Source organism: Dendrobates tinctorius, unplaced genomic scaffold (assembly GCF_039654945.1).
Source record: "Dendrobates tinctorius isolate UK_male_01 unplaced genomic scaffold, ASM3965494v1 ptg000235l, whole genome shotgun sequence".
In the NCBI taxonomy this organism is placed as follows: domain Eukaryota; kingdom Metazoa; phylum Chordata; class Amphibia; order Anura; family Dendrobatidae; genus Dendrobates; species Dendrobates tinctorius.
Genome location: NW_027361902.1, coordinates 2837095 through 2863749, shown reverse-complemented (window position 1 = coordinate 2863749; position 26655 = coordinate 2837095). Strand labels below are relative to the sequence as shown.

Genomic DNA, 26655 nt, shown 5'->3' with positions numbered 1-26655 from the left:
GTGGATTTAGAAGCCCAGTGAGCCACCCTGGCTCTTAAAGGGCCGACGCGCCAAAGTGATTGTTAAAGAGCCGGCGCACCAAAATGAGTCTTAAACGGCCGGCGCGCCAAATCGAAAGCTGAGTGACCCAAGGCTCCAAATCGGAGGCTGATAGACCCTGGCCTACAAAAAGGAGGCTGAGCCACCCTGGCATCCAAATTGAACTCTGAGGGGCCCCACTCACCAAATTGGACCCTGAGTGGCCCCGCCCACAAAATCGGACCCTGAGGTGCCCCGGCCACAAAATCAGACCCAGAGGGGCCCCACCCACAAAATCAGACCCTGAGGCCAAAGTGGCCCCTGAGAGGCACCCACAGTTAAAACGGATCCTGAGTTGAAAGTCTTGCAGGGGCAGCAGGCAAGTCTCTCTTAAAGGGGCAGCCTGGGCAGCATTTCAAAGCACTCTGTCAAATTAGTACTATAGGTTCTATGGAACTCGGTGGAATGGGTCAGAGAAGACAAACACAGTATATGTTCAAAGGTTCAGTATTGTATTGTAGCAACAGGTCTCAGTACTATGCAGATGTAGTTCAGGGTATTATAGTAAACAAGCTTCAGTATTGCACGGTACATAGATATAAGTTCTGGCAACAGGTAAAGTCTGTACGAACCAACTGGCGAGAGTCTGAGGTCCAGGCGCACACAGTCCTAAGGTCCTGGACCTGGGCTCCATGCAGAGAGCAGCGAAGAGCAGGCCGCAGAGATGACAGAAGCAGAGCTGTTGTGAGTTCATTTTCCCCTTCATCACTGAGGTCTGGTGAACTCCCTATTCTGGTAAAGGAAGGTAATGAGCCTGATTATCAGGCACCTGAGCCTAATGAGGATGACTGGCTGAGTGGAGTCACAGACTGGATATAAGGCTGCCGACGCCCTTCTGCCCTGCGGGTGATTTCTCTGTGGACTTCTAGGACACCAGTCTGATTCCTGCTCCTCTAAAGCTAAGTTTTCTGCTTTGCCTGTTAGCATTTGTGTTTGGTTGTTGTTTTCCTTGCTTTTCTGTATTCTGCCATTTCCTGCTGGGGTGAGCTGAATCTCCTTTTACCTGTAGCTCTGTCTTCAGAATATTCCTGAGTACTGACATAGCTTTTTTGAAGCCTAGCATCTTCAGGGCCTTTTTCACTGTCAGTTTGTTGGCTCTTATTTTCATAGGGTTTTTCATGGATTGCAGACAGCAGCCTTCCTGTCCTTTTCTATCTAGTTAGCTTGGGCCCCATCTTTGCTCAGTCTATCTTTCTGTCTGTGTTAGTGTTTTCATCTTGCTTCACCGTCATTATATGTTGGGGGCTGCCTATTGCTTTGGGGTCTGCTCTGGGGCAGTTTAGATTTCCCCTTTCTTTCTTTAGGCCTATTTAATTCTCCGGCTGTGATCGAGGGGTCTAGGGCATCGTAGGAACCCCCCACGGCTACTGCTAGTTGTGTTGATAGGTTCAGGGGTTTGCAATCCGATAGCTGCCAACTTCTCTGGTTTTCTGGACTTAGCTAGCATTTCTGTTTTTGCCTCCTACGGTGACTCAATCATAACACAGAGCAGATCCGGACAGGAGAGGCGGTCAGGCAGGACGGCAGGTAAGTAACAAATGGGGAATCCCGAGGTTTAGAAGAAGCAGGCACAATGCAAGTTCTCCAAGCTTGGCAGCAGGTGAAGATACAGATACACAAGCACAGGTATAATGTGCAGAGTCCCTTTAGTACACGGCAGGCAGGAAACAGGAAAAGTCAAACAGGAACAAGATGGCCCCTTGGGACCCTAGGAGGTAGCAACCATGCTATTTTAGAATTTTGGATAACTAGAGGAGGAAGACCTGTGAAGACTCAGACGTCAAGGTTAGATTTCAGAAAGGCAGATTTTAAGGGATTCAGAAAGAGAATTGGAGGGATCCAATGGCTGGATATCCTTAAAGACAAAAATGTCCAGGAAGGATGGGAAATCTTGAAAAATGAAATTCTCAAAGCACAATTGTTAACAATTCCAAAAAGAGGGAAGAATAGGAAGCATTTAAGGAAGCCAGGATGGATGAACACAGAACTTAAGCACATGCTAAAAAGGAAGAAAGAAATGTTTATAAAATGGAAAGAGGGAGGCATATCTAAAGAAGAATATAATGCTGTCTGCAGAACCTGCAGGGCACAAATCAGATTATCTAAAGCTGACAATGAATTGAGGCTTGCAAGAGATGTCAAAAGCAATAATAAAGGATTTTGGGGATATGTCAAAAGTAAAAGAAAAGTCAAAGATGCTATAGGATTTTTACAGGATGAAAATGATGAAATGGTAAGACAGGATGTTGAGAAGGCTGAACTTTTAAATTCCTATTTTGCATCTGTTTTCTCTCAGAAAGGAAATGTAACATCAACTGTTATTCACTGTCCTATTAAGGGAATAGAAGAATCCAGGATATCTATAAACAGAAATATAATGAGGAAACACTTAGCTAACCTAAATGAATTCAAGTCTCCAGGTCCAGATGAATTACACCCCAGAGTACTGAAGGAGATAGCAGAAGAAATTTTTGAACCCCTCTCCATAATCTTTGAAAATTCTTGGAGAACAGGAGAAGTCCCAGAAGACTGGAGAAGAGCAAATGTTGTTCCTATCTTCAAAAAGGGGAAGAAGGTGGACCCAGGCAACTATAGGCTGGTGAGTCTGACTTCTATACCAGGAAAGATCTTTGAACAAATTATTAAACAACATGTATGTCAGTACCTGGATAAGAATGAAGTGATTAAACAGAGTCAGCATGTGTTTGTAACTAATAAGTCATGTCAGACTAACTTAATTTCCTTCTATGATGGAATCACTGATTGGGTGGATCAAGGAAATGCTGTTGATATAGTATATCTTGACTTCAGCAAAGCATTTGACAAAGTATCTCATACAATCCTTATTGAAAAAATGACTAAGTATGGAATGGACAAGGCAACTGTTAGGTGGATTCATAACTGGCTTAGTGATCGGACCCAAAGAGTGGTCATAAATGGCTGCACATCCAGTTGGAAGAATGTCTCAAGTGGGGTACCACAGGGCTCTGTCCTGGGCCCTGTATTGTTCAACATCTTTATCAACGATTTAGATGAAGGAATTGAGGGTAAACTGATTAAATTTGCTGATGACACAAAGCTAGGAGGGATAGCTAATACTAGAGAAGAGAGAGAGGATTCAAAAAGATATAAATAAACTGGAGAAGTGGGCAGCAACTAACAGAATGGTTTTTAACAGGGAGAAATGCAAAGTACTACATCTGGGCAATAAAAATGAAAAAAGCATATACAGAATGGGAGGAATAGGCCTAAGCAACAGCACATGTGAAAAAGATTTGGGTATACTAATAGATCACAGACTGAATATGAGTCAACAGTGTGATGCAGCAGCAAAAAAGGCAAATGCAATTCTAGGATGTATTAACAGAAGCATACAGTCTAGATCACGCGAAGTCATTATTTCCCTCTACTCCTCTTTGGTCAGACCTCATCTGGAATATTGTATCCAGTTTTGGGCACCACATTTTAAAAAAAGACATCAACAAACTGGAGCAAGTTCAGAAAAGAGCAACCAGAATGGTGACCGGTCTGCAAACCCTGTCTTATGAGGAAAGGTTGCAGGATTTGGGATTGTTTAGTTTGCAAAAGAGAAGACTGAGAGGAGACTTAATAGCTGTCTACAAATATCTAAAGGGCTGTGACATTGTAGAAGGATCAACTTTATTCTCATTTGCACAATGAAAGACTAGAAGCAATGGGATGAAACTGAATGGGAGGAGACACAGATTAGATATTAGAAAAAACTTTTTGACAGTTAGAGTGATCAATGAGTGGAACAGGCTGCCACGAGAAGTGGTGAGTTCTCCTTCAATGGAAGTCTTCAAACAGAGGCTGGACAGACATCTGACTGGGATGATTTAGCGAATCCTGCTTTGAGCAGGGGGTTGGACCAGATGGCCCAGGAGGTCACTTCCAACTCTACGATTCTACGATTCTATGATTCTATGAAGCTACTCACTTCATCTTTGATAAGGGCAAAATTAAGGGCAAAGTCAGGCAGAACAGAAACATGGCTCAGAACCTCACACACTCTCTGTACTTCCTTCAGGAAATACACATCTAGTTATTTATTGCTATGTCAATCTGGATTGTATGTGTTAGTTGCATTTGTTATTGTCTGTCCAATCAGCACTTTGCATGGGAATATAGAGATCTGGTTTGTATTATGAGGCAGCTCATGAGTAAGACTGTGTAAAGTTGAAACGCGTAGCTCGTCTCCACTCATGTGTTTAGGGATCTGCTGGTAAATATTTTTATGGATTTTTCTAGTTGTCCAATAAAGCTTTGTTAAGTTTTAGCCGCTTCGCCGGGAGCTGGAAATTTTTCTCTTCAACTTGTGCTCTGAAGGTTGGTGGCGACTCACCACGGTCCGTGCTGGGCGTTAGATGGCTTGGGGATATTTCTATAGATCGGTAAGCTGACTGTTCCTTCTTATTTTTCCCGATTTCTTCACCCATTTTCTGTCCAATGAGATCTGACATTGATAGCATATACTGAAAATAAAGAACACCCTAACTCCTTCCATAGGAATTAAGTAGAATTATGTGACTACCTCTAGAAAAGCAGAAGTTTTATCAGTTTGCTGGTCTGGAGTATTCAGGTGTGTTCTACCACAACGCTATAGAGGAAAGACACCAGCAATGATCTTAGAGAACCGATTGTTGCTGCCCATTAATCTGGGAAGGGTTATAAAGACATTTATAGAGAATCTGGAGTCCATCATTCTATATGGAGAAAGCTGACAATCTTAGGAGTGGACAACCAAATTAATTCCAGGTCAAAGGAATTGCAAAACACCCAAGAACTACAGCTCAAACGCTAAAGGCCCCAGTTCACAGGTTCAATGTACAAGTTCACGAAAGCACAATTAGCAAGAACATGAACAAGTGTTGCTTGTTTGGAAGGGTTACATAATTACCGTACTTAGTTAATACTGTTGAAAAACAAAAATGTATATCGAGTTCAACAGAGGGATGGAGAATGACAAATGGAAGAAGCACATCACCAACCACAGCGCATGATCCAGTCAGCCCCAAAAGAGAGAATTCTTACTAAAAGAAACATGGCAGCACAGCTAAAGCGTTCACAGTTGTATCTGAACAAAGAAAAGACATTTGTAACAATGTCCTGTAGACAGAAGAGACCCAAGTGGAGATGTTTCGGCATAATTCCATATGCTACGCTCGGTGAAAATCAAACAAAGCATCTCGGCACAACCCCCTCATAGCAGGTGTCCAGCACTGTGGCGGGCGGGTCACGATTTGGGCTTGTAATGTAGCCTCATGACCTGGACACATTGCAGTCATTTGAGTAGAGCAGGAACTTTTCCATATACCAAAATATTTTAGAATTACATGTGAGGTCAAAGCTAAAGCTTTGCCGAAACTGGGTCATGCAGCAATACAATAATCCCGAGCATAGCAGCAAATCTACATCATAATGGCTAAAAAGAATAGAATCATGGTGCAGCAAGGACCGATCACAGATCCAGGGCTTACATTAATACAAATTCTGCGGTCAAACCTCAAGAGAGCTGTGCCGAAACGCATAAACACAATGAACCAAAGCAACAATGTACAGAAAAGTGTTACACCCGGTCCCGATTCTGACCCTGCACCCGGTTCTGGCGCTGCCCCCAGTTCTTGTCCCTCACCTGCTCCTGCTCTCCGCGCTGCCCCTGTATCTCGGCGAGGTCCCTGTCTGGATCTTCATGCTCTGTCTGTCCCTCAGCGTCCCGCTGTTGCTTCTCTCTCCAACACTTCAGGGTTAGAGTTAGGGTCACGCTGCCAGCACACCTTCAGGGCGAATGCTTAGGACACGCGCACGCTTCCCTCTGGTCCCTTAAAGGGACAGCGCGCATTTTTTGAAAATAGCAATTAACCAATGGCAGCACACTGATTACTATTTCTGGCCTCTCCTCCATAGGGAGAGTGCCGGAGCAACGAGTATCTACTCTTGCTACATCCGGTTCAGTGCCTGTTTTGTCTGCGCTGCGTTAGCAATTCGTTTGCACTTGCTCATACTGTTTGTCTCCGCAGAGTATCAGTGACCAGTGTTCAACTATCTCAGACAACATCAGATTCAAGTGCCATCCTGTTCCGCCACTCGCCATCCGAACCCAAGGACTACGTCAAGGTTACTGGAGCCAGCTACCTATCATCTACCCAGAACCTGACCTTCCTCACCAGTGCCAGCTTCACCTCTCATATCCGGTGTCCGCTGGTCAGCTCCACCTCTCATATCCGGTGTCCGCTGGTCAGCTCCATCAGATCTGATATATCTGTTACTCGTCTTTCCCACTGGGACAGCTGCCACGTGTCCGGGGTCTAACTGGAGGTAGCACCTGTGTCCCCCAGGTATTCCACTCTGGTCCTGTTCGAAGGATCTTACTATGGATACCTGGGGCTCACTAGTCATGCCCCCTTTGGAGCCCCCCTGGACCGTGGTCCCAAGGTTCCACTCTAAAAATAAAAAACGAATGTGAACATCACCATCTCTGCCTCTGCTTCCATTCGTTACAAAAAAGAAGCCAACACTCCCAAAGAACGATGGGTCATAAAAGAAACCATTACGTCTCCATCTTGCTGCAGGAGCTTCTGCAAGGGTGATGGGATGTCCTTCATTTCTCACATAATGTCTCTGCAGTTTTTGGTAAATATATAAGGACACAATGTAATATGTCACAGGTTGTTCTTCATCGGAGCCTGGATTTACCTAATTTCAAAACCTTCTAAGGACTAGAGTTTTTTTATATCCTGATAAGTAAAGACACACAAATCAAAGAGGGTGTACTTAGTTTTTCGTATTACTGTATACTACACATAATATAGCCCAATTAAAGTTCCCTCCTGTGTGAACACTTCCATTGAAGGAGCACTCACCACCTCTCGTGGCAGCCTGTTCCACGTGATCACCCTCTGTCAAAAAGTTTTTTGTAATATCTAATCTGTGTCTCCTCCCATTCAGTGTCCTCCCATTGCTTCTAGTCTTTCCTTGTGCAAATGAGAATAAAGTTGATCCTTCTACAATGTGACAGCCCTTTAGATATTTGTAGACAGCTATTAAGTCTCCTCTCAGTCTTCTTTTTTACAAGCTATACATTCCCAGATCCTTTAACTGTTCCCCAGAGGACATACTTTGCAGTCCGCTCACCATATGCTCACCTTACATAATAAGAAGCAATCATACATGAAGCCTCTGAAATGAGAACATAAAACTACAATCCCATCACTACTTGTGTACAAGGGAAATGAAGCGCCATAATAATAACGCTATCACGCCGTAGGCTCCATCACCTCAGCTTCAGGGAGAATAAGGGAGAACCAACTCTGATCCTGGAACTGCAGAAGGAAAGCTGGCATCTCTGGGACAGGCACCATCTCCGGGATCTCCACAGAAAGCTCACCATCCTGGAGGCTTGTAGATGCTGTAGAGCACGCCTTGTCTGCAGGAGGACACAGCGGTGGAGATTGTGGAGGAAGCTGCACAGGGATAAAGAGCTCCTGAAAAGTCAAACAAAAAGTAAGGAATTAGTTTAAGTTAAAGGAAACAGGAAAACCAGATCTCAAACCTGTGTAGGGATTCATGCTCAGCAGTAGGCAGCGTTGACACAGGCACTGGATCCTTGTGTCAAAACAATGTGAAGTGTATTTCCAGAGATTGCACAGCACCGAAAATAAAACTATAAACATAATATCCCGGCCTTGTCCAGGCGCTAACTAAACAATAAAGACTCTAGTTACTCGGACACGGCACAGCTCGTCCTAGATCGCTCCCACAAAACAACTGATGTCCTCAGCTACCAGTGACACAGTTTGTGCACACGACCTGTGCAGTCTCTTATCAGAGAGATTCTGGCCTGTCTCTCTCAAGCTTCAACACAATCCACTCTGCCCCGCCAACTGACAGAACGCAATGTGAAAGGACACTTAGTCAGTGTTCCCGTCAAGTAATATGTCCGAAATCCTCCGCAAAACAGCGCCAACAGGGCCACAGACAGTAATGATACAGAAAGAGCAAACATTGTGCTCGGATATGCATCATTTTCAGGAGGCGGACACTCGCTAGTAGACTGCGTGTAAGTGTATGGCTCCATTATGTGGACACTCACATGTAGTAGCCTGCGTCTAAGTGTATTCTGTATATAGTGTCAGTGTACAGGTAATATAGTCACCACCAGTGACATTATACACAGGAGCTCTGTATATAGTGCCAGTGTACAGGTAATACAGTGATCACCAGTGACATTATGCACAGGAGCTCTGTATATAGTGTCAGTGTACAGGTAATACAGTGATCACTGGTGACATTATACACAGGAGCTCTGTATATAGTGTCAGTGTACAGGTGATACAGTGATCACTGGTGACATTATACATAGGAGATCTGTATATAGTGTACAGGTAATAGTGATCACCAGTGATATTATACCCAGGAGCTCTGTATATAGTGTATAGTGTACCGATAATACAGTGATCACCAGTGACATTATACACAGGAGCTCTGTATATAGTGTATAGTGTACAGATAATACAGTGATCACCGGTGACATTATACACAGGAGCTCTGTATATAGTGACAGTGTACAGGTAATACAGTGATCACCAGTGACATTATACACAGGAGCTCTGTATATAGTGTCAATGTACAGGTAATACAGTGATCACTGATGACATTATACAAAGGAGCGCTGTATATAGTGTCATTGTACGGGTAATACAGTGATCACCAGTGACATTATACACAGGAGCTTTGTATATAGAGTACAGTGTATAGATAATACAGTGATCACCAGTGACATTATACACAGGAGCGCTGTATATAGTGTCAGTGTTCAGGTAATACAGTGATCACCAATGACATTATACACAGAACCTCTGTATATAGTGTCAGTGTACAGGTAATACAGAGATCACCATTGTTATTATACATAGGAGCTCTGTATATAGTGTACAGGTAATAGTGATCACCAGTGACATTATACCCAGGAGCTCTGTATATAGTGTATAGTGTACAGATAATACAGTGATCACCAGTGACATTATACACAGGAGCTCTGTATATAGTGCCAGTGTACAGGTAATACAGTGATCACCAGTGACATTATACACAGGAGCTCTGTATATAGTGTCAGTGTACAGGTAATACAGTGATCACTGGTGACATTATACACAGGAGCTCTGTATATAGTGTCAGTGTACAGGTAATACAGTGATCACTGGTGACATTATACACAGGAGCTCTGTATATAGTGTCAGTGTACAGGTAATACAGTGATCACTGGTGACATTATACACAGGAGCTCTGTATATAGTGTCAGTGTACAGGTAATACAGTGATCACTGGTGACATTATACACAGGAGCTCTGTATATAGTGTCAGTGTACAGGTAATACAGTGATCACCAGTGACATTATACACAGGAGCTCTGAATATAGAGTACAGATAATACAGTGATCACTGGTGACATTATACACAGGAGCTCTGTATATAGTGTCAGTGTACAGGTAATACAGTGATCACTGGTGACATTATACACAGGAGCTCTGTATATAGTGTCAATGTACAGGTAATACAGTGATCACCAAAGACATTATACACAGGAGCTCTGTATATAGTGTGTAGTGTACAGGTAATACAGTGATCAGCAGTGACATTATACACAGGAGCTCTGTATATAGTGTATAGTGTAGATAATACAGTGATCACCAGTGACATTATACACAGGAGTTCTGTATATAGTGTATAGTGTACAGGTAATACAGTGATCACCAGTGACAGAGGTGAACTCAGGTGGACCTAGGCGTCCTTACCGTAGGTGTTTTTTTGGTGAGGTGCAGTTTTGAGGGTCCAGAGGCCCCTCATTGAAGGAGGGGTACTGTCACAATCCATTTTTGGATCTGTGTCAGAGTCTGGACTCTCTTATATAAACCTTTATCTTTTCTGGCCCTCGGGGGTTAATATGGGTTTTTGCCTCCAGAGGCCGCTGGTGTTACTACATGCTTAGTGAGTCTGCTACTGATTTCCCCCCCGGTGGCCACTGGTGTTACTACATGTCAGCAGGTGTGACTACTCCCTCCTTCCTATAAAGGGTCATCAGGTGCTGCACTCACTGTTGGTGATATTATTCATTTGGAGATCAACCAAGCTGGACTCAGGAGCAGGCTGTGTTGCAGTGGAGCTCCAGCTATCCCCTTGTTCTGGTGCCTTACTCTGCTGCTTGGATCAGTAGCAGCAGAAACAAGCTAAGTCTTGTTTTTAAGTTGCTTTAACCCCTTCATGACCAAGCCTATTTTGACCTTAATGACCAGGCCATTTTTTGCAATTCTGACCAGTGTCCCTTTATGAGGTAATAACTCAGGAACGCTTCAATGTATCCTAGCTATTCTGATACTGTTTTTTCGTAACATATTGGGCTTCATGTTAGTGGTAAATTTAGGTCGATAATTTTTGCGTTTGTGAAAAATCAGAAATTTGGCAAAAATTTAGAAAATTTCGCAATTTTCAAATTTTGAATTTTTATTCTGTTAAGCCAGAGAGATATGTGACACAAAGTGGTAAATAAATAACATTTCCCACATGTTTACTTTACTTCAGCACAATTTTGGAAACAAATTTTTTTTTTGTTAGGAAGTTATAAGGGTTAAGTTGACCAGTGATTTCTCATTTTTACAAGAAAATTTACAAAACCATTTTTTTTAGGGACCACCTCACATTTCAAGTCACTTTGAGGGGTCTATATGGCAGAAAATACCCAAAAGTGGCACCATTCTAAAAACTGCACCCCTCAAGCTACTCAAAACTACATTCAAGAAGATTATTAACCCTTCAGGTGTTTCACAGGAACTAAAACAACATAGAAAGAAAAAATGGACATTTTAATTTTTCCAACAAAAATTTTCTTTTAGCATCAATTTTTTCATTTTCACATGGGCAACAGGATAAAATGGATTCTAAAATTTGTTGGGCAATTTCCCCTGAGTACACCGATACCTCATATGTGGTCATAAACCACTGTTTGGGCGCACGGCTCAGAAGGGAAGGAGCGCCATTTGACTTTTTGAATGGAAAACATGCTAGAATATTTAGCGGTTGCCATGTCGCATTTGGAGAGCCCCTGTGTGCCTAAACATTGGAGCTCCCCCACAAGTGACCCCATTTTGGAAACTAGACCCCCCAATGAACTTATCTAGATGCATAGTGATCACTTTGAACCCCCAGGTGCTTCACAAATTGATCTTTAAAAAAAAAATGTACATTTTTTTCACAAAAATTTTCTTTTAGCCTCAGTTTTTTCATTTTCACATGGGCAACAGGATAAAATGGATCCTAAAATTTGTTGGGCAATTTCTCCTGAGTGCACGGATACCTCATATGTGGTCATAAACCACTGTTTGGGCGCACGGCAGGGTCGGAGCGCTATTTGACTATTTGAATGGAAAATTAGCTCCAATCGTTATCAGACACCATGTCGTGTTTGGAGAGCCCCTGTGTGCCTAAACATTGGAGCTCCCCCACAAGTGACACCATTTTGGAAACTAGACCCCTTATGGAACTTATCTAGATGCATAGTTAGAACTTTTAACCCCCAAGTGCTTCACAAAAGTTTATAACGCAGAGCAGTGAAAGTAAAAAAATCATTTTTTTTCCTCAAGGGTAACAGGAGAAATTGGACCACAAAAGTTGTTGTCCAGTTTGTCCTGAGTACGCTGGTACCTCATATGTGGGGGGAACCACTGTTTGGGCACACAGCAGGGATCTGAAGGGAAGGAGCGCCATTTGACTTTTTGAAATGAAAATTACCTCTAATCGTTAGCGGACACCATGTCGTGTTTGGAAAGCCCCTGTGCGCCTAAACATTGGAGCTCCCCCACAAATAACCCCATTTTGGAAACTATACCCCCCTAAGTAACTTACCATATATACTCGTGTATAAGCCGAGATTTTCAGCCCATTTTTGGGGGCTGAAAGTCCCGTCCCCGTCCCCCCCCCACCCCCCCCGGCCCCCTTCTCAGCTTATACAAGAGTCATTTACCGGGGAGGGGGAGCGGGGGTGTCAGATCATACTCACCCTTCTCTGCAGCTCCCCTGCTTGTTCCATGTTGTCGGCGCTGCTCTCTTCCTGCTTCAGCTGTCAAATTGTACCCGCTCATTAAATATGCGCATATTTAATGAACGGGTACCACATGACCGCTGAAGCAGGAAGAGAGCAGCGCCGACAACTTGGAACAAGCAGGGGAGCTGCAGAGACAAGCACCAGGACCCGGTGAGCATGAAGGGGGGATGGGGAGGCATATTCACCTGTCCCTGCGCTCTGCTGTCTTGCGTCCTCTGCAGTGACATTCAGGTCAGAGAGCGCTATTGCGCTCTCTGCCTGCACAGTCACTGCAGAGCGCAACGCTGATGAGCAGGGGGCAGCGATGGAGGGGAGTATACAGGTTTTTGTTTTTTTTGTAAGAGAGACAGCGGCAGCAGCAATATGATGGGGCCACTTACTGTGCAGATAACTGGGGCCACTCACTGTGCAGATAACTGGGGCCACATACTGTGCAGATAACTGGGGCCACTCACTGTGCAGATAACTGGGGCCACTCACTGTGCAGATAACTGGGGCCACATACTGTGCAGATAACTGGGGCCACTCACTGTGCAGATAACTGGGGCCACTCACTGTGCAGATAACTGGGGCCACTCACTGTGCAGATAACTGGGGCCACATACTGTGCAGATAACTGGGGCCACTCACTGTGCAGATAACTGGGGCCACTCACTGTGCAGATAACTGGGGCCACTCACTGTGCAGATAACTGGGGCCACTCACTGTGTAGATAACTGGGGCCACTCACTGTGCATCATAACTGGGGCCACTCACTGTGCAGATAACTGGGGCCACTCACTATGCAGATAACTGGGGCCACTCACTGTGCAGATAACTGGGGCCACTCACTGTGCAGATAACTGGGGCCACTCACTGTGCATCATAACTGGGGCCACTCACTGTGCATCATAACTGGGGCCACTCACTGTGCATCATAACTGGGGCCACTCACTGTGCAGATAACTGGGGCCACACACTGTGCAGCATAACTGGGGCCACACACTGTGCAGCATAACTGGGGCCACACACTGTGCAGCATAACTGGGGCCACACACTGTGCAGCATAACTGGGGCCACTCACTGTGCAGCATAACTGGGGCCACTCACTGTGCAGATAACTGGGGCCACTCACTGTGCAGATAACCGGGGCCACACACTGTGCAGCATAACTGGGGCCACTCACTGTGCAGATAACTGGGGCCACTCACTGTGCAGATAACTGGGGCCACTCACTGTGCAGATAACTGGGGCCACTCACTGTGCAGATAACTGGGGCCACTCACTGTGCAGATAACTGGGGCCACTCACTGTGCAGATAACTGGGGCCACACACTGTGCAGCATAACTGGGGCCACACACTGTGCAGATAACTGGGGCCACACACTGTGCAGATAACTGGGGCCACACACTGTGCAGATAACTGGGGCCACACACTGTGCAGATAACTGGGGCCACTCACTGTGCAGATAACTGGGGCCACTCACTGTGCAGATAACTGGGGACACTCACTGTGCAGATAACTGGGGCCACTCACTGTGCAGCATAACTGGGGACACTCACTGTGCATCATAACTGGGGCCACATACTGTGCATCATAACTGGGGCCACTCACTGTGCATCATAACTGGGGCCACTCACTGTGCAGATAACTGGGGCCACTCACTGTGCAGATAACTGGGGCCACTCACTGTGCATCATAACTGGGGCCACATACTGTGCATCATAACTGGGGCCACATACTGTGCATCATAACTGGGGCCACATACTGTGCATCATAACTGGGGCCACATACTGTGCATCATAACTGGGGCCACTCACTGTGCATCATAACTGGGGCCACTCACTGTGCATCATAACTGGGGCCACTCACTGTGCATCATAACTGGGGCCACTCACTGTGCATCATAACTGGGGCCACTCACTGTGCAGATAACTGGGGCCACTCACTGTGCAGATAACTGGGGCCACTCACTGTGCATCATAACTGGGGCCACATACTGTGCATCATAACTGGGGCCACATACTGTGCATCATAACTGGGGCCACATACTGTGCAGATAACTGGGGCCACATACTGTGCATCATAACTGGGGCCACTCACTGTGCATCATAACTGGGGCCACTCACTGTGCATCATAACTGGGGCCACACACTGTGCAGCATAACTGGGGCCACACACTGTGCAGCATAACTGGGGCCACATACTGTGCAGATAACTGGGGCCACATACTGTGCAGATAACTGGGGCCACACACTGTGCAGATAACTGGGGCCACTCACTGTGCAGATAACTGGGGCCACTCACTGTGCAGCATAACTGGGGCCACTTACTGTGCATCATAACTGGGGCCACATACTGTGCAGATAACTGGGGCCACTCACTGTGCAGATAACTGGGGCCACATTCTGTGCAGATAACTGGGGCCACTCACTGTGCATCATAACTGGGGCCACATACTGTGCATCATAACTGGGGCCACATACTGTGCATCATAACTGGGGCCACTCACTGTGCAGATAACTGGGGCCACACACTGTGCAGATAACTCTGGCCATACACTGTGCAGCATAACTGGGGCCACACACTGTGCAGATAACTGGGGCCACTCACTGTGCAGATAACTCTGGCCATACACTGTGCAGCATAACTGGGGCCACACACTGTGCAGATAACTGGGGCCACTCACTGTGCAGATAACTCTGGCCATACACTGTGCAGCATAACTGGGGCCACACACTGTGCAGCATAACTGGGGCCACATACTGTGCAGATAACTGGGGCCACTCACTGTGGAGATAACTGGGGCCACACACTGTGCAGATAACTGGGGCCACTCACTGTGCAGATAACTGGGGCCACTCACTGTGCAGATAACTGGGGCCACTCACTGTGCAGCATAACTGGGGCCACTCACTGTGCATCATAACTGGGGCCACTCACTGTGCAGATAACTGGGGCCACTCACTGTGCAGATAACTGGGGCCACTCACTGTGCATCATAACTGGGGCCACATACTGTGCATCATAACTGGGGCCACATACTGTGCATCATAACTGGGGCCACTCACTGTGCAGATAACTGGGGCCACACACTGTGCAGATAACTGGGGCCACTCACTGTGCAGATAACTGGGGCCACTCACTGTGCAGATTACTGGGGCCACTCATTGTGCAGCATAACTGGGGCCACTCACTGTGCATCATAACTGGGGCCACTCACTGTGCATCATAACTGGGGCCACATACTGTGCAGCATAACTGGGGCCACACACTGTGCAGCATAACTGGGGCCACATACTGTGCAGCATAACTGGGGGCACACACTGTGCAGATAACTGGGGCCACTCACTGTGCAGATAACTGGGGCCACTCACTGTGCATCATAACTGGGGCCACTCACTGTACATCATAACTGGGGCCACTCACTGTGCAGATAACTGGGGCCACACACTGTGCAGCATAACTGGGGCCACACACTGTGCAGCATAACTGGGGCCACATACTGTGCAGATAACTGGGGCCACATACTGTGCAGATAACTGGGGCCACTCACTGTGCAGCATAACTGGGGCCACTCACTGTGCAGATAACTGGGGCCACTCACTGTGCAGATAACTGGGGCCACATACTGTGCAGATAACTGGGCCACTCACTGTGCATCATAACTGGGGCCACTCACTGTGCAGATAACTGGGGCCACACACTGTGCAGCATAACTGGGGCCACATACTGTGCAGATAACTGGGGCCACATACTGTGCAGATAACTGGGGCCACTCACTGTGCAGATAACTGGGGCCACTCACTGTGCAGACAACTGGGGCCACTCACTGTGCAGATAACTGGGGCCACTCACTGTGCAGATAACTGGGGCCACTCACTGTGCAGATAACTGGGGCCACACACTGTGCAGATAACTGGGGCCACACACTGTGCAGCACAACTGGGGCCACACACTGTGCAGCATAACTGGGGCCACTCACTGTGCAGCATAACTGGGGCCACTCACTGTGCAGATAACTGGGGCCACACACTGTGCAGCATAACTGGGGCCACATACTGTGCAGATAACTGGGGACACATACTGTGCAGATAACTGGGGCCACTCACTGTGCAGCATAACTGGGGCCACTCACTGTGCAGATAACTGGGGCCACACACTGTGCAGCATAACTGGGGCCACATACTGTGCAGATAACTGGGGCCACTCACTGTGCAGATAACTGGGGCCACTCACTGTGCAGATAACTGGGGCCACTCACTGTGCAGCATAACTGGGGCCACTCACTGTGCAGCATAACTGGGGCCACACACTGTGCAGATAACTGGGGCCACACACTGTGCAGATAACTGGGGCCACACACTGTGCAGATAACTGGGGCCACACACTGTGCAGATAACTGGGGCCACACACTGTGCAGATAACTGGGGCCACACACTGTGCAGATAACTGGGGCCACACACTGTGCAGATAACTGGGGCCACACACTGTGCAGATAACTGGGGCCACACACTGTGCAGATAACTGGGGCCACACACTGTGCAGATAACTGGGGCCACTCACTGTGCAGATAACTGGGGCCACACACTGTGCAGCATAACTGGGGCCACTCACTGTGCAGATAACTGGGGCCACTCACTGTGCAGATAACTGGGGCCACTCACTGTGCATCATAACTGGGGCCACTCACTGTACATCATAACTGGGGCCACTCACTGTGCAGATAACTGGGGCCACACACTGTGCAGCATAACTGGGGCCACACACTGTGCAGCATAACTGGGGCCACATACTGTGCAGATAACTGGGGCCACATACTGTGCAGATAACTGGGGCCACTCACTCTGCAGATAACTGGGACCACTCACTGTGCAGATAACTGGGGCCACATACTGTGCAGATAACTGGGCCACTCACTGTGCATCATAACTGGGGCCACTCACTGTGCAGATAACTGGGGCCACATACTGTGCATCATAACTGGGGCCACATACTGTGCAGATAACTGGGGCCACATACTGTGCATCATAACTGGGGCCACTCACTGTGCAGCATAACTGGGGCCACATACTGTGCATCAAAACTGGGGCCACAAACTGTGCATCATAACTGGGGCCACACACTGTGCATCATAACTGGGGCCACACACTGTGCAGATAACTGGGGCCACATACTGTGCAGCATAACTGGGGCCACACACTGTGCAGATAACTGGGGCCACTCACTGTGCAGATAACTGGGGCCACATACTGTGCATCATAACTGGGGCCACTCACTGTGCAGCATAACTGGGGCCACATACTGTGCATCAAAACTAGGGCCACAAACTGTGCATCATAACTGGGGCCACATACTGTGCATCATAACTGGGGCCACACACTGTGCAGATAACTGGGGCCACATACTGTGCAGCATAACTGGGGCCACACACTGTGCAGATAACTGGGGCCACACACTGTGCAGCATAACTGGGGCCACATACTGTGCAGATAACTGGGGACACATACTGTGCAGATAACTGGGGCCACTCACTGTGCAGCATAACTGGGGCCACTCACTGTGCAGATAACTGGGGCCACACACTGTGCAGCATAACTGGGGCCACATACTGTGCAGATAACTGGGGCCACTCACTGTGCAGATAACTGGGGCCACTCACTGTGCAGATAACTGGGGCCACTCACTGTGCAGATAACTGGGGCCACACACTGTGCAGCATAACTGGGGCCACTCACTGTGCAGCATAACTGGGGCCACACACTGTGCAGATAACTGGGGCCACACACTGTGCAGATAACTGGGGCCACACACTGTGCAGATAACTGGGGCCACACACTGTGCAGATAACTGGGGCCACACACTGTGCAGATAACTGGGGCCACACACTGTGCAGATAACTGGGGCCACACACTGTGCAGATAACTGGGGCCACACACTGTGCAGATAACTGGGGCCACTCACTGTGCAGATAACTGGGGCCACACACTGTGCAGATAACTGGGGCCACTCACTGTGCAGATAACTGGGGCCACTCACTGTGCAGATAACTGGGGCCACTCACTGTGCATCATAACTGGGGCCACTCACTGTACATCATAACTGGGGCCACTCACTGTGCAGATAACTGGGGCCACACACTGTGCAGCATAACTGGGGCCACAAACTGTGCAGCATAACTGGGGCCACATACTGTGCAGATAACTGGGGCCACATACTGTGCAGATAACTGGGGCCACTCACTGTGCAGATAACTGGGACCACTCACTGTGCAGATAACTGGGGCCACATACTGTGCAGATAACTGGGCCACTCACTGTCCATCATAACTGGGGCCACTCACTGTGCAGATAACTGGGGCCACTCACGGTGCAGATAACTGGGGCCACATACTGTGCATCATAACTGGGGCCACTCACTGTGCAGCATAACTGGGGCCACATACTGTGCATCAAAACTGGGGCCACAAACTGTGCATCATAACTGGGGCCACATACTGTGCATCATAACTGGGGCCACACACTGTGCAGATAACTGGGGCCACATACTGTGCAGCATAACTGGGGCCACACACTGTGCAGATAACTGGGGCCACACACTGTGCAGCATAACTGGGGCCACTCACTGTGCAGATAACTGGGGCCACATACTGTGCAGATAACTGGGGCCACTCACTGTGCAGATAACTGGGGCCACTCACTGTACATCATAACTGGGGCCACTCACGGTACATCATAACTGGGGCCACTCACTGTACATCATAACTGGGGCCACTCACTGTGCAGATAACTGGGGCCACTCACTGTGCAGATAACTGGGGCCACTCACTGTGCAGATAACTGGGGCCACACACTGTGCAGATAACTGGGGCCACATACTGTGCATCATAACTGGGGCCACACACTGTGCAGATAACTGGGGCCACATACTGTGCAGCATAACTGGGGCCACACACTGTGCAGATAACTGGGGCCACTCACTGTGCAGATAACTGGGGCCACATACTGTGCATCATAACTGGGGCCACTCACTGTGCAGCATAACTGGGGCCACATACTGTGCATCAAAACTGGGGCCACAAACTGTGCATCATAACTGGGGCCACATACTGTGCATCATAACTGGGGCCACACACTGTGCAGATAACTGGGGCCACATACTGTGCAGCATACCTGGGGCCACACACTGTGCAGATAACTGGGGCCACACACTGTGCAGCATAACTGGGGCCACATACTGTGCAGATAACTGGGGACACATACTGTGCAGATAACTGGGGCCACTCACTGTGCAGCATAACTGGGGCCACTCATTGTGCAGATAACTGGGGCCACACACTGTGCAGCATAACTGGGGCCACATACTGTGCAGATAACTGGGGCCACTCACTGTGCAGATAACTGGGGCCACTCACTGTGCAGATAACTGGGGCCACTCACTGTGCAGATAACTGGGGCCACACACTGTGCAGCATAACTGGGGCCACTCACTGTGCAGCATAACTGGGGCCACACACTGTGCAGATAACTGGGGCCACACACTGTGCAGATAACTGGGGCCACACACTGTGCAGGTAACTGGGGCCACACACTGTGCAGATAACTGGGGCCACACACTGTGCAGATAACTGGGGCCACACACTGTGCAGATAACTGGGGCCACACACTGTGCAGATAACTGGGGCCACACACTGTGCAGCATAACTGGGGCCACTCACTGTGCAGATAACTGGGGCCACTCACTGTGCAGATAACTGGGGCCACTCACTGTGCATCATAACTGGGGCCACTCACTGTACATCATAACTGGGGCCACTCACTGTGCAGATAACTGGGGCCACACACTGTGCAGCATAACTGGGGCCACACACTGTGCAGCATAACTGGGGCCACATACTGTGCAGATAACTGGGGCCACATACTGTGCAGATAACTGGGGCCACTCACTGTGCAGATAACTGGGACCACTCACTGTGCAGATAACTGGGGCCACATACTGTGCAGATAACTGGGCCACTCACTGTGCATCATAACTGGGGCCACTCACTGTGCAGATAACTGGGGCCACTCACTGTGCAGATAACTGGGGCCACATACTGTGCATCATAACTGGGGCCACTCACTGTGCAGCATAACTGGGGCCACATACTGTGCATCAAAACTGGGGCCACAAACTGTGCATCATAACTGGGGCCACATACTGTGCATCATAACTGGGGCCACACACTGTGCAGATAACTGGGGCCACATACTGTGCAGCATAACTGGGGCCACACACTGTGCAGATAACTGGGGCCACACACTGTGCAGCATAACTGGGGCCACTCACTGTGCAGATAACTGGGGCCACATACTGTGCAGATAACTGGGGCCACTCACTGTGCAGATAACTGGGGCCACTCACTGTACATCATAACTGGGGCCACTCACTGTACATCATAACTGGGGCCACTCACTGTACATCATAACTGGGGCCACTCACTGTGCAGATAACTGGGGCCACTCACTGTGCAGATAACTGGGGCCACTCACTGTGCAGATAACTGGGGCCACACACTGTGCAGCATAACTGGGGCCACACACTGTGCAGCATAACTGGGGCCACTCACTGTGCAGCATAACTGGGGCCACACACTGTGCAGATAACTGGGGCCACACACTGTACAGATAACTGGGGCCACACACTGTGCAGATAACTGGGGCCACACACTGTGCAGATAACTGGGGCCACACACTGTGCAGATAACTGGGGCCACTCACTGTGCAGATAACTGGGGCCACACACTGTGCAGCATAACTGGGGCCACTCACTGTGCAGATAACTGGGGCCACTCACTGTGCAGATAACTGGGGCCACTCACTGTGCATCATAACTGGGGCCACTCACTGTACATCATAACTGGGGCCACTCACTGTGCAGATAACTGGGGCCACACACTATGCAGCATAACTGGGGCCACTCACTGTGCATCATAACTGGGGCCACTCACTGTACATCATAACTGGGGCCACACACTGTGCAGCATAACTGGGGCCACACACTGTGCAGCATAACTGGGGCCACATACTGTGCAGATAACTGGGGCCACATACTGTGCAGATAACTGGGGCCACTCACTGTGCAGATAACTGGGGCCACTCACTGTGCAGATAACTGGGGCCACATACTGTGCAGATAACTGGGGCCACTCACTGTGTAGCATAACTGGGGCCACTCACTGTGCAGATAACTGGGGCCACACACTGTGCAGCATAACTGGGGCCACATACTGTGCAGATAACTGGGGACACATACTGTGCAGATAACTGGGGCCACTCACTGTGCAGCATAACTGGGGCCACTCACTGTGCAGATAACTGGGGTCACATACTGTGCAGATAACTGGGGCCACTCACTGTGCAGATAACTGGGGCCACTCACTGTGCAGATAACTGGGGCCACTCACTGTGCAGATAACTGGGGCCACACACTGTGCAGCATAACTGGGGCCACACACTGTGCAGCATAACTGGGGCCACACACTGTGCAGATAACTGGGGCCACACACTGTGCAGATAACTGGGGCCACACACTGTGCAGATAACTGGGGCCACACACTGTGCAGATAACTGGGGCAAAACACTGTGCAGATAACTGGGGCCACTCACTGTGCAGATAACTGGGGCCACTCACTGTGCAGATAACTGGGGCCACACACTGTGCATCATAACTGGGGCCACTCACTGTGCAGATAACTGGGGCCACACACTGTGCAGATAACTGGGGCCACACACTGTGCAGCATAACTGGGGCCACTCACTGAGCAGATAACTGGGGCCACACACTGTGCAGCATAACTGGGGCCACTCACTGTGCAGCATAACTGGGGCCACTCACTGTGCAGATAACTGGGGCCACACACTGTGCAGCATAACTGGGGCCACACACTGTGCAGATAACTGGGGCCACTCACTGTGCAGCATAACTGGGGCCACTCACTGTGCAGCATAACTGGGGCCACTCACTGTGCATCATAACTGGGACCACACACTGTGCATCATAACTGGGGCCACTCACTGTGCAGATAACTGGGGCCACTCACTGTGCAGATAACTGATGCCACTCACTGTGCAGATAACTGGGGCCACTCACTGTGCAGATAACTGATGCCACTCACTGTGCAGATAACTGGGGCCACATACTGTGCAGCATAACTGGGGCCACTCACTGTCCAGATAACTGGGGCCACATACTGTGCATCATAACTGGGGCCACATTCTGTGCATCATAACTGGGGCCACTCACTGTGCAGATAACTGGGGCCACATACTGTGCATCATAACTGGGGCCACATACTGTGCATCATAACTGGGGCCACTCACTGTGCAGCATAACTGGGGCCACATACTGTGCATCATAACTGGGGCCACTCACTGTGCAGATAACTGGGGCCACATACTGTGCATCATAACTGGGGCCACTCACTGTGCAGCATAACTGGGGCCACATACTGTGCATCATAACTGGGGCCACTCACTGTGCAGATAACTGGGGCCACATACTGTGCATCATAACTGGGGCCACATTCTGTGCATCATAACTGGGGCCACTCACTGTGCAGATAACTGGGGCCACATACTGTGCAGCATAACTGGGGCCACTCACTGTGCAGCATAACTGGGGCCACATTCTGTGCATCATAACTGGGGCCACTCACTGTGCAGCATAACTGGGGCCACACACTGTGCATCATAACTGGGGCCACATACTATGCATCATAACTGGGGCCACATACTGTGCATCATAACTGGGGCCACTCACTGTGCAGATAACTGGGGCCACATACTGTGCATCATAACTGGGGCCACTCACTGTGCAGCATAACTGGGGCCACATACTGTGCATCAAAACTGGGGCCACAAACTGTGCATCATAACTGGGGCCACATACTGTGCATCATAACTGGGGCCACACACTGTGCAGATAACTGGGGCCACATACTGTGCAGCATAACTGGGGCCACACACTGTGCAGATAACTGGGGCCACACACTGTGCAGCATAACTGGGGCCACATACTGTGCAGATAACTGGGGACACATACTGTGCAGATAACTGGGGCCACTCACTGTGCAGCATAACTGGGGCCACTCACTGTGCAGATAACTGGGGCCACACACTGTGCAGCATAACTGGGGCCACATACTGTGCAGATAACTGGGGCCACTCACTGTGCAGATAACTGGGGCCACTCACTGTGCAGATAACTGGGGCCACTCACTGTGCAGATAACTGGGGCCACACACTGTGCAGCATAACTGGGGCCACTCACTGTGCAGCATAACTGGGGCCACACACTGTGCAGATAACTGGGGCCACACACTGTGCAGATAACTGGGGCCACACACTCTGCAGATAACTGGGGCCACACACTGTGCAGATAACTGGGGCCACACACTGTGCAGATAACTGGGGCCACACACTGTGCAGATAACTGGGGCCACACACTGTGCAGATAACTGGGGCCACACACTGTGCAGCATAACTGGGGCCACTCACTGTGCAGATAACTGGGGCCACTCACTGTGCAGATAACTGGGGCCACTCACTGTGCATCATAACTGGGGCCACTCACTGTACATCATAACTGGGGCCACTCACTGTGCAGATAACTGGGGCCACACACTGTGCAGCATAACTGGGGCCACACACTGTGCAGCATAACTGGGGCCACATACTGTGCAGATAACTGGGGCCACATACTGTGCAGATAACTGGGGCCACTCACTGTGCAGATAACTGGGACCACTCACTGTGCAGATAACTGGGGCCACATACTGTGCAGATAACTGGGCCACTCACTGTGCATCATAACTGGGGCCACTCACTGTGCAGATAACTGGGGCCACTCACTGTGCAGATAACTGGGGCCACATACTGTGCATCATAACTGGGGCCACTCACTGTGCAGCATAACTGGGGCCACATACTGTGCATCAAAACTGGGGCCACAAACTGTGCATCATAACTGGGGCCACATACTGTGCATCATAACTGGGGCCACACACTGTGCAGATAACTGGGGCCACATACTGTGCAGCATAACTGGGGCCACACACTGTGCAGATAACTGGGGCCACACACTGTGCAGCATAACTGGGGCCACTCACTGTGCAGATAACTGGGGCCACATACTGTGCAGATAACTGGGGCCACTCACTGTGCAGATAACTGGGGCCACTCACTGTACATCATAACTGGGGCCACTCACTGTACATCATAACTGGGGCCACTCACTGTACATCATAACTGGGGCCACTCACTGTGCAGATAACTGGGGCCACTCACTGTGCAGATAACTGGGGCCACTCACTGTGCAGATAACTGGGGCCACACACTGTGCAGCATAACTGGGGCCACACACTGTGCAGCATAACTGGGGCCACTCACTGTGCAGCATAACTGGGGCCACACACTGTGCAGATAACTGGGGCCACACACTGTACAGATAACTGGGGCCACACACTGTGCAGATAACTGGGGCCACACACTGTGCAGATAACTGGGGCCACACACTGTGCAGATAACTGGGGCCACTCACTGTGCAGATAACTGGGGCCACACACTGTGCAGCATAACTGGGGCCACTCACTGTGCAGATAACTGGGGCCACTCACTGTGCAGATAACTGGGGCCACTCACTGTGCATCATAACTGGGGCCACTCACTGTACATCATAACTGGGGCCACTCACTGTGCAGATAACTGGGGCCACACACTGTGCAGCATAACTGGGGCCACTCACTGTGCATCATAACTGGGGCCACTCACTGTACATCATAACTGGGGCCACACACTGTGCAGCATAACTGGGGCCACACACTGTGCAGTATAACTGGGGCCACATACTGTGCAGATAACTGGGGCCACATACTGTGCAGATAACTGGGGCCACTCACTGTGCAGATAACTGGGGCCACTCACTGTGCAGATAACTGGGGCCACATACTGTGCAGATAACTGGGGCCACTCACTGTGCAGCATAACTGGGGCCACTCACTGTGCAGATAACTGGGGCCACACACTGTGCAGCATAACTGGGGCCACATACTGTGCAGATAACTGGGGACACATACTGTGCAGATAACTGGGGCCACTCACTGTGCAGCATAACTGGGGCCACTCACTGTGCAGATAACTGGGGTCACATACTGTGCAGATAACTGGGGCCACTCACTGTGCAGATAACTGGGGCCACTCACTGTGCAGATAACTGGGGCCACACACTGTGCAGCATAACTGGGGCCACACACTGTGCAGCATAACTGGGGCCACACACTGTGCAGATAACTGGGGCCACACACTGTGCAGATAACTGGGGCCACACACTGTGCAGATAACTGGGGCCACACACTGTGCAGATAACTGGGGCCACATACTGTGCATCATAACTGGGGCCACATATTGTGCATCATAACTGGGGCCACTCACTATGCAGATAACTGGGGCCACTCACTGTGCAGATAACTGGGGCCACACACTGTGCAGCATAACTGGGGCCACTCACTGAGCAGATAACTGGGGCCACACACTGTGCAGCATAACTGGGGCCACTCACTGTGCAGCATAACTGGGGCCACTCACTATGCAGATAACTGGGGCCACACACTGTGCAGCATAACTGGGGCCACACACTGTGCAGCATAACTGGGGCCACTCACTGTGCAGCATAACTGGGGCCACTCACTGTGCATCATAACTGGGACCACACACTGTGCATCATAACTGGGGCCACTCACTGTGCAGATAACTGAGGCCACTCACTGTGCAGATAACTGATGCCACTCACTGTGCAGATAACTGGGGCCACTCACTGTGCAGATAACTGATGCCACTCACTGTGCAGATAACTGGGGCCACATACTGTGCAGCATAACTGGGGCCACTCACTGTCCAGATAACTGGGGCCACATACTGTGCATCATAACTGGGGCCACATTCTGTGCATCATAACTGGGGCCACTCACTGTGCAGATAACTGGGGCCACATACTGTGCATCATAACTGGGGCCACATACTGTGCATCATAACTGGGGCCACTCACTGTGCAGCATAACTGGGGCCACATACTGTGCATCATAACTGGGGCCACTCACTGTGCAGATAACTGGGGCCACATACTGTGCATCATAACTGGGGCCACTCACTGTGCAGCATAACTGGGGCCACATACTGTGCATCATAACTGGGGCCACTCACTGTGCAGATAACTGGGGCCACATACTGTGCATCATAACTGGGGCCACATTCTGTGCATCATAACTGGGGCCACTCACTGTGCAGATAACTGGGGCCACATACTGTGCATCATAACTGGGGCCACTCACTGTGCAGATAACTGGGGCCACTCACTGTGCAGATAACTGGGGCCACTCACTGTGCAGATAACTGGGGCCACACACTGTGCAGATAACTGGGGCCACACACTGTGCAGATAACTGGGG

The 26655-nt window shown here is 49.4% G+C and overlaps 1 protein-coding gene across 1 annotated transcript in view; it reads right to left on the bottom strand.

The window, feature by feature from the left end:
- Positions 1–26655, bottom strand: part of WDR97 (WD repeat domain 97) — an 850927-nt gene that overhangs the window by 275153 nt on the left and 549119 nt on the right. The window contains exon 15 of the mRNA XM_073556560.1: positions 7374–7580. Within this exon, the coding sequence (XP_073412661.1) occupies positions 7374–7580 (207 nt within the window). The remainder of the gene's footprint in view (positions 1–7373; positions 7581–26655) is intronic.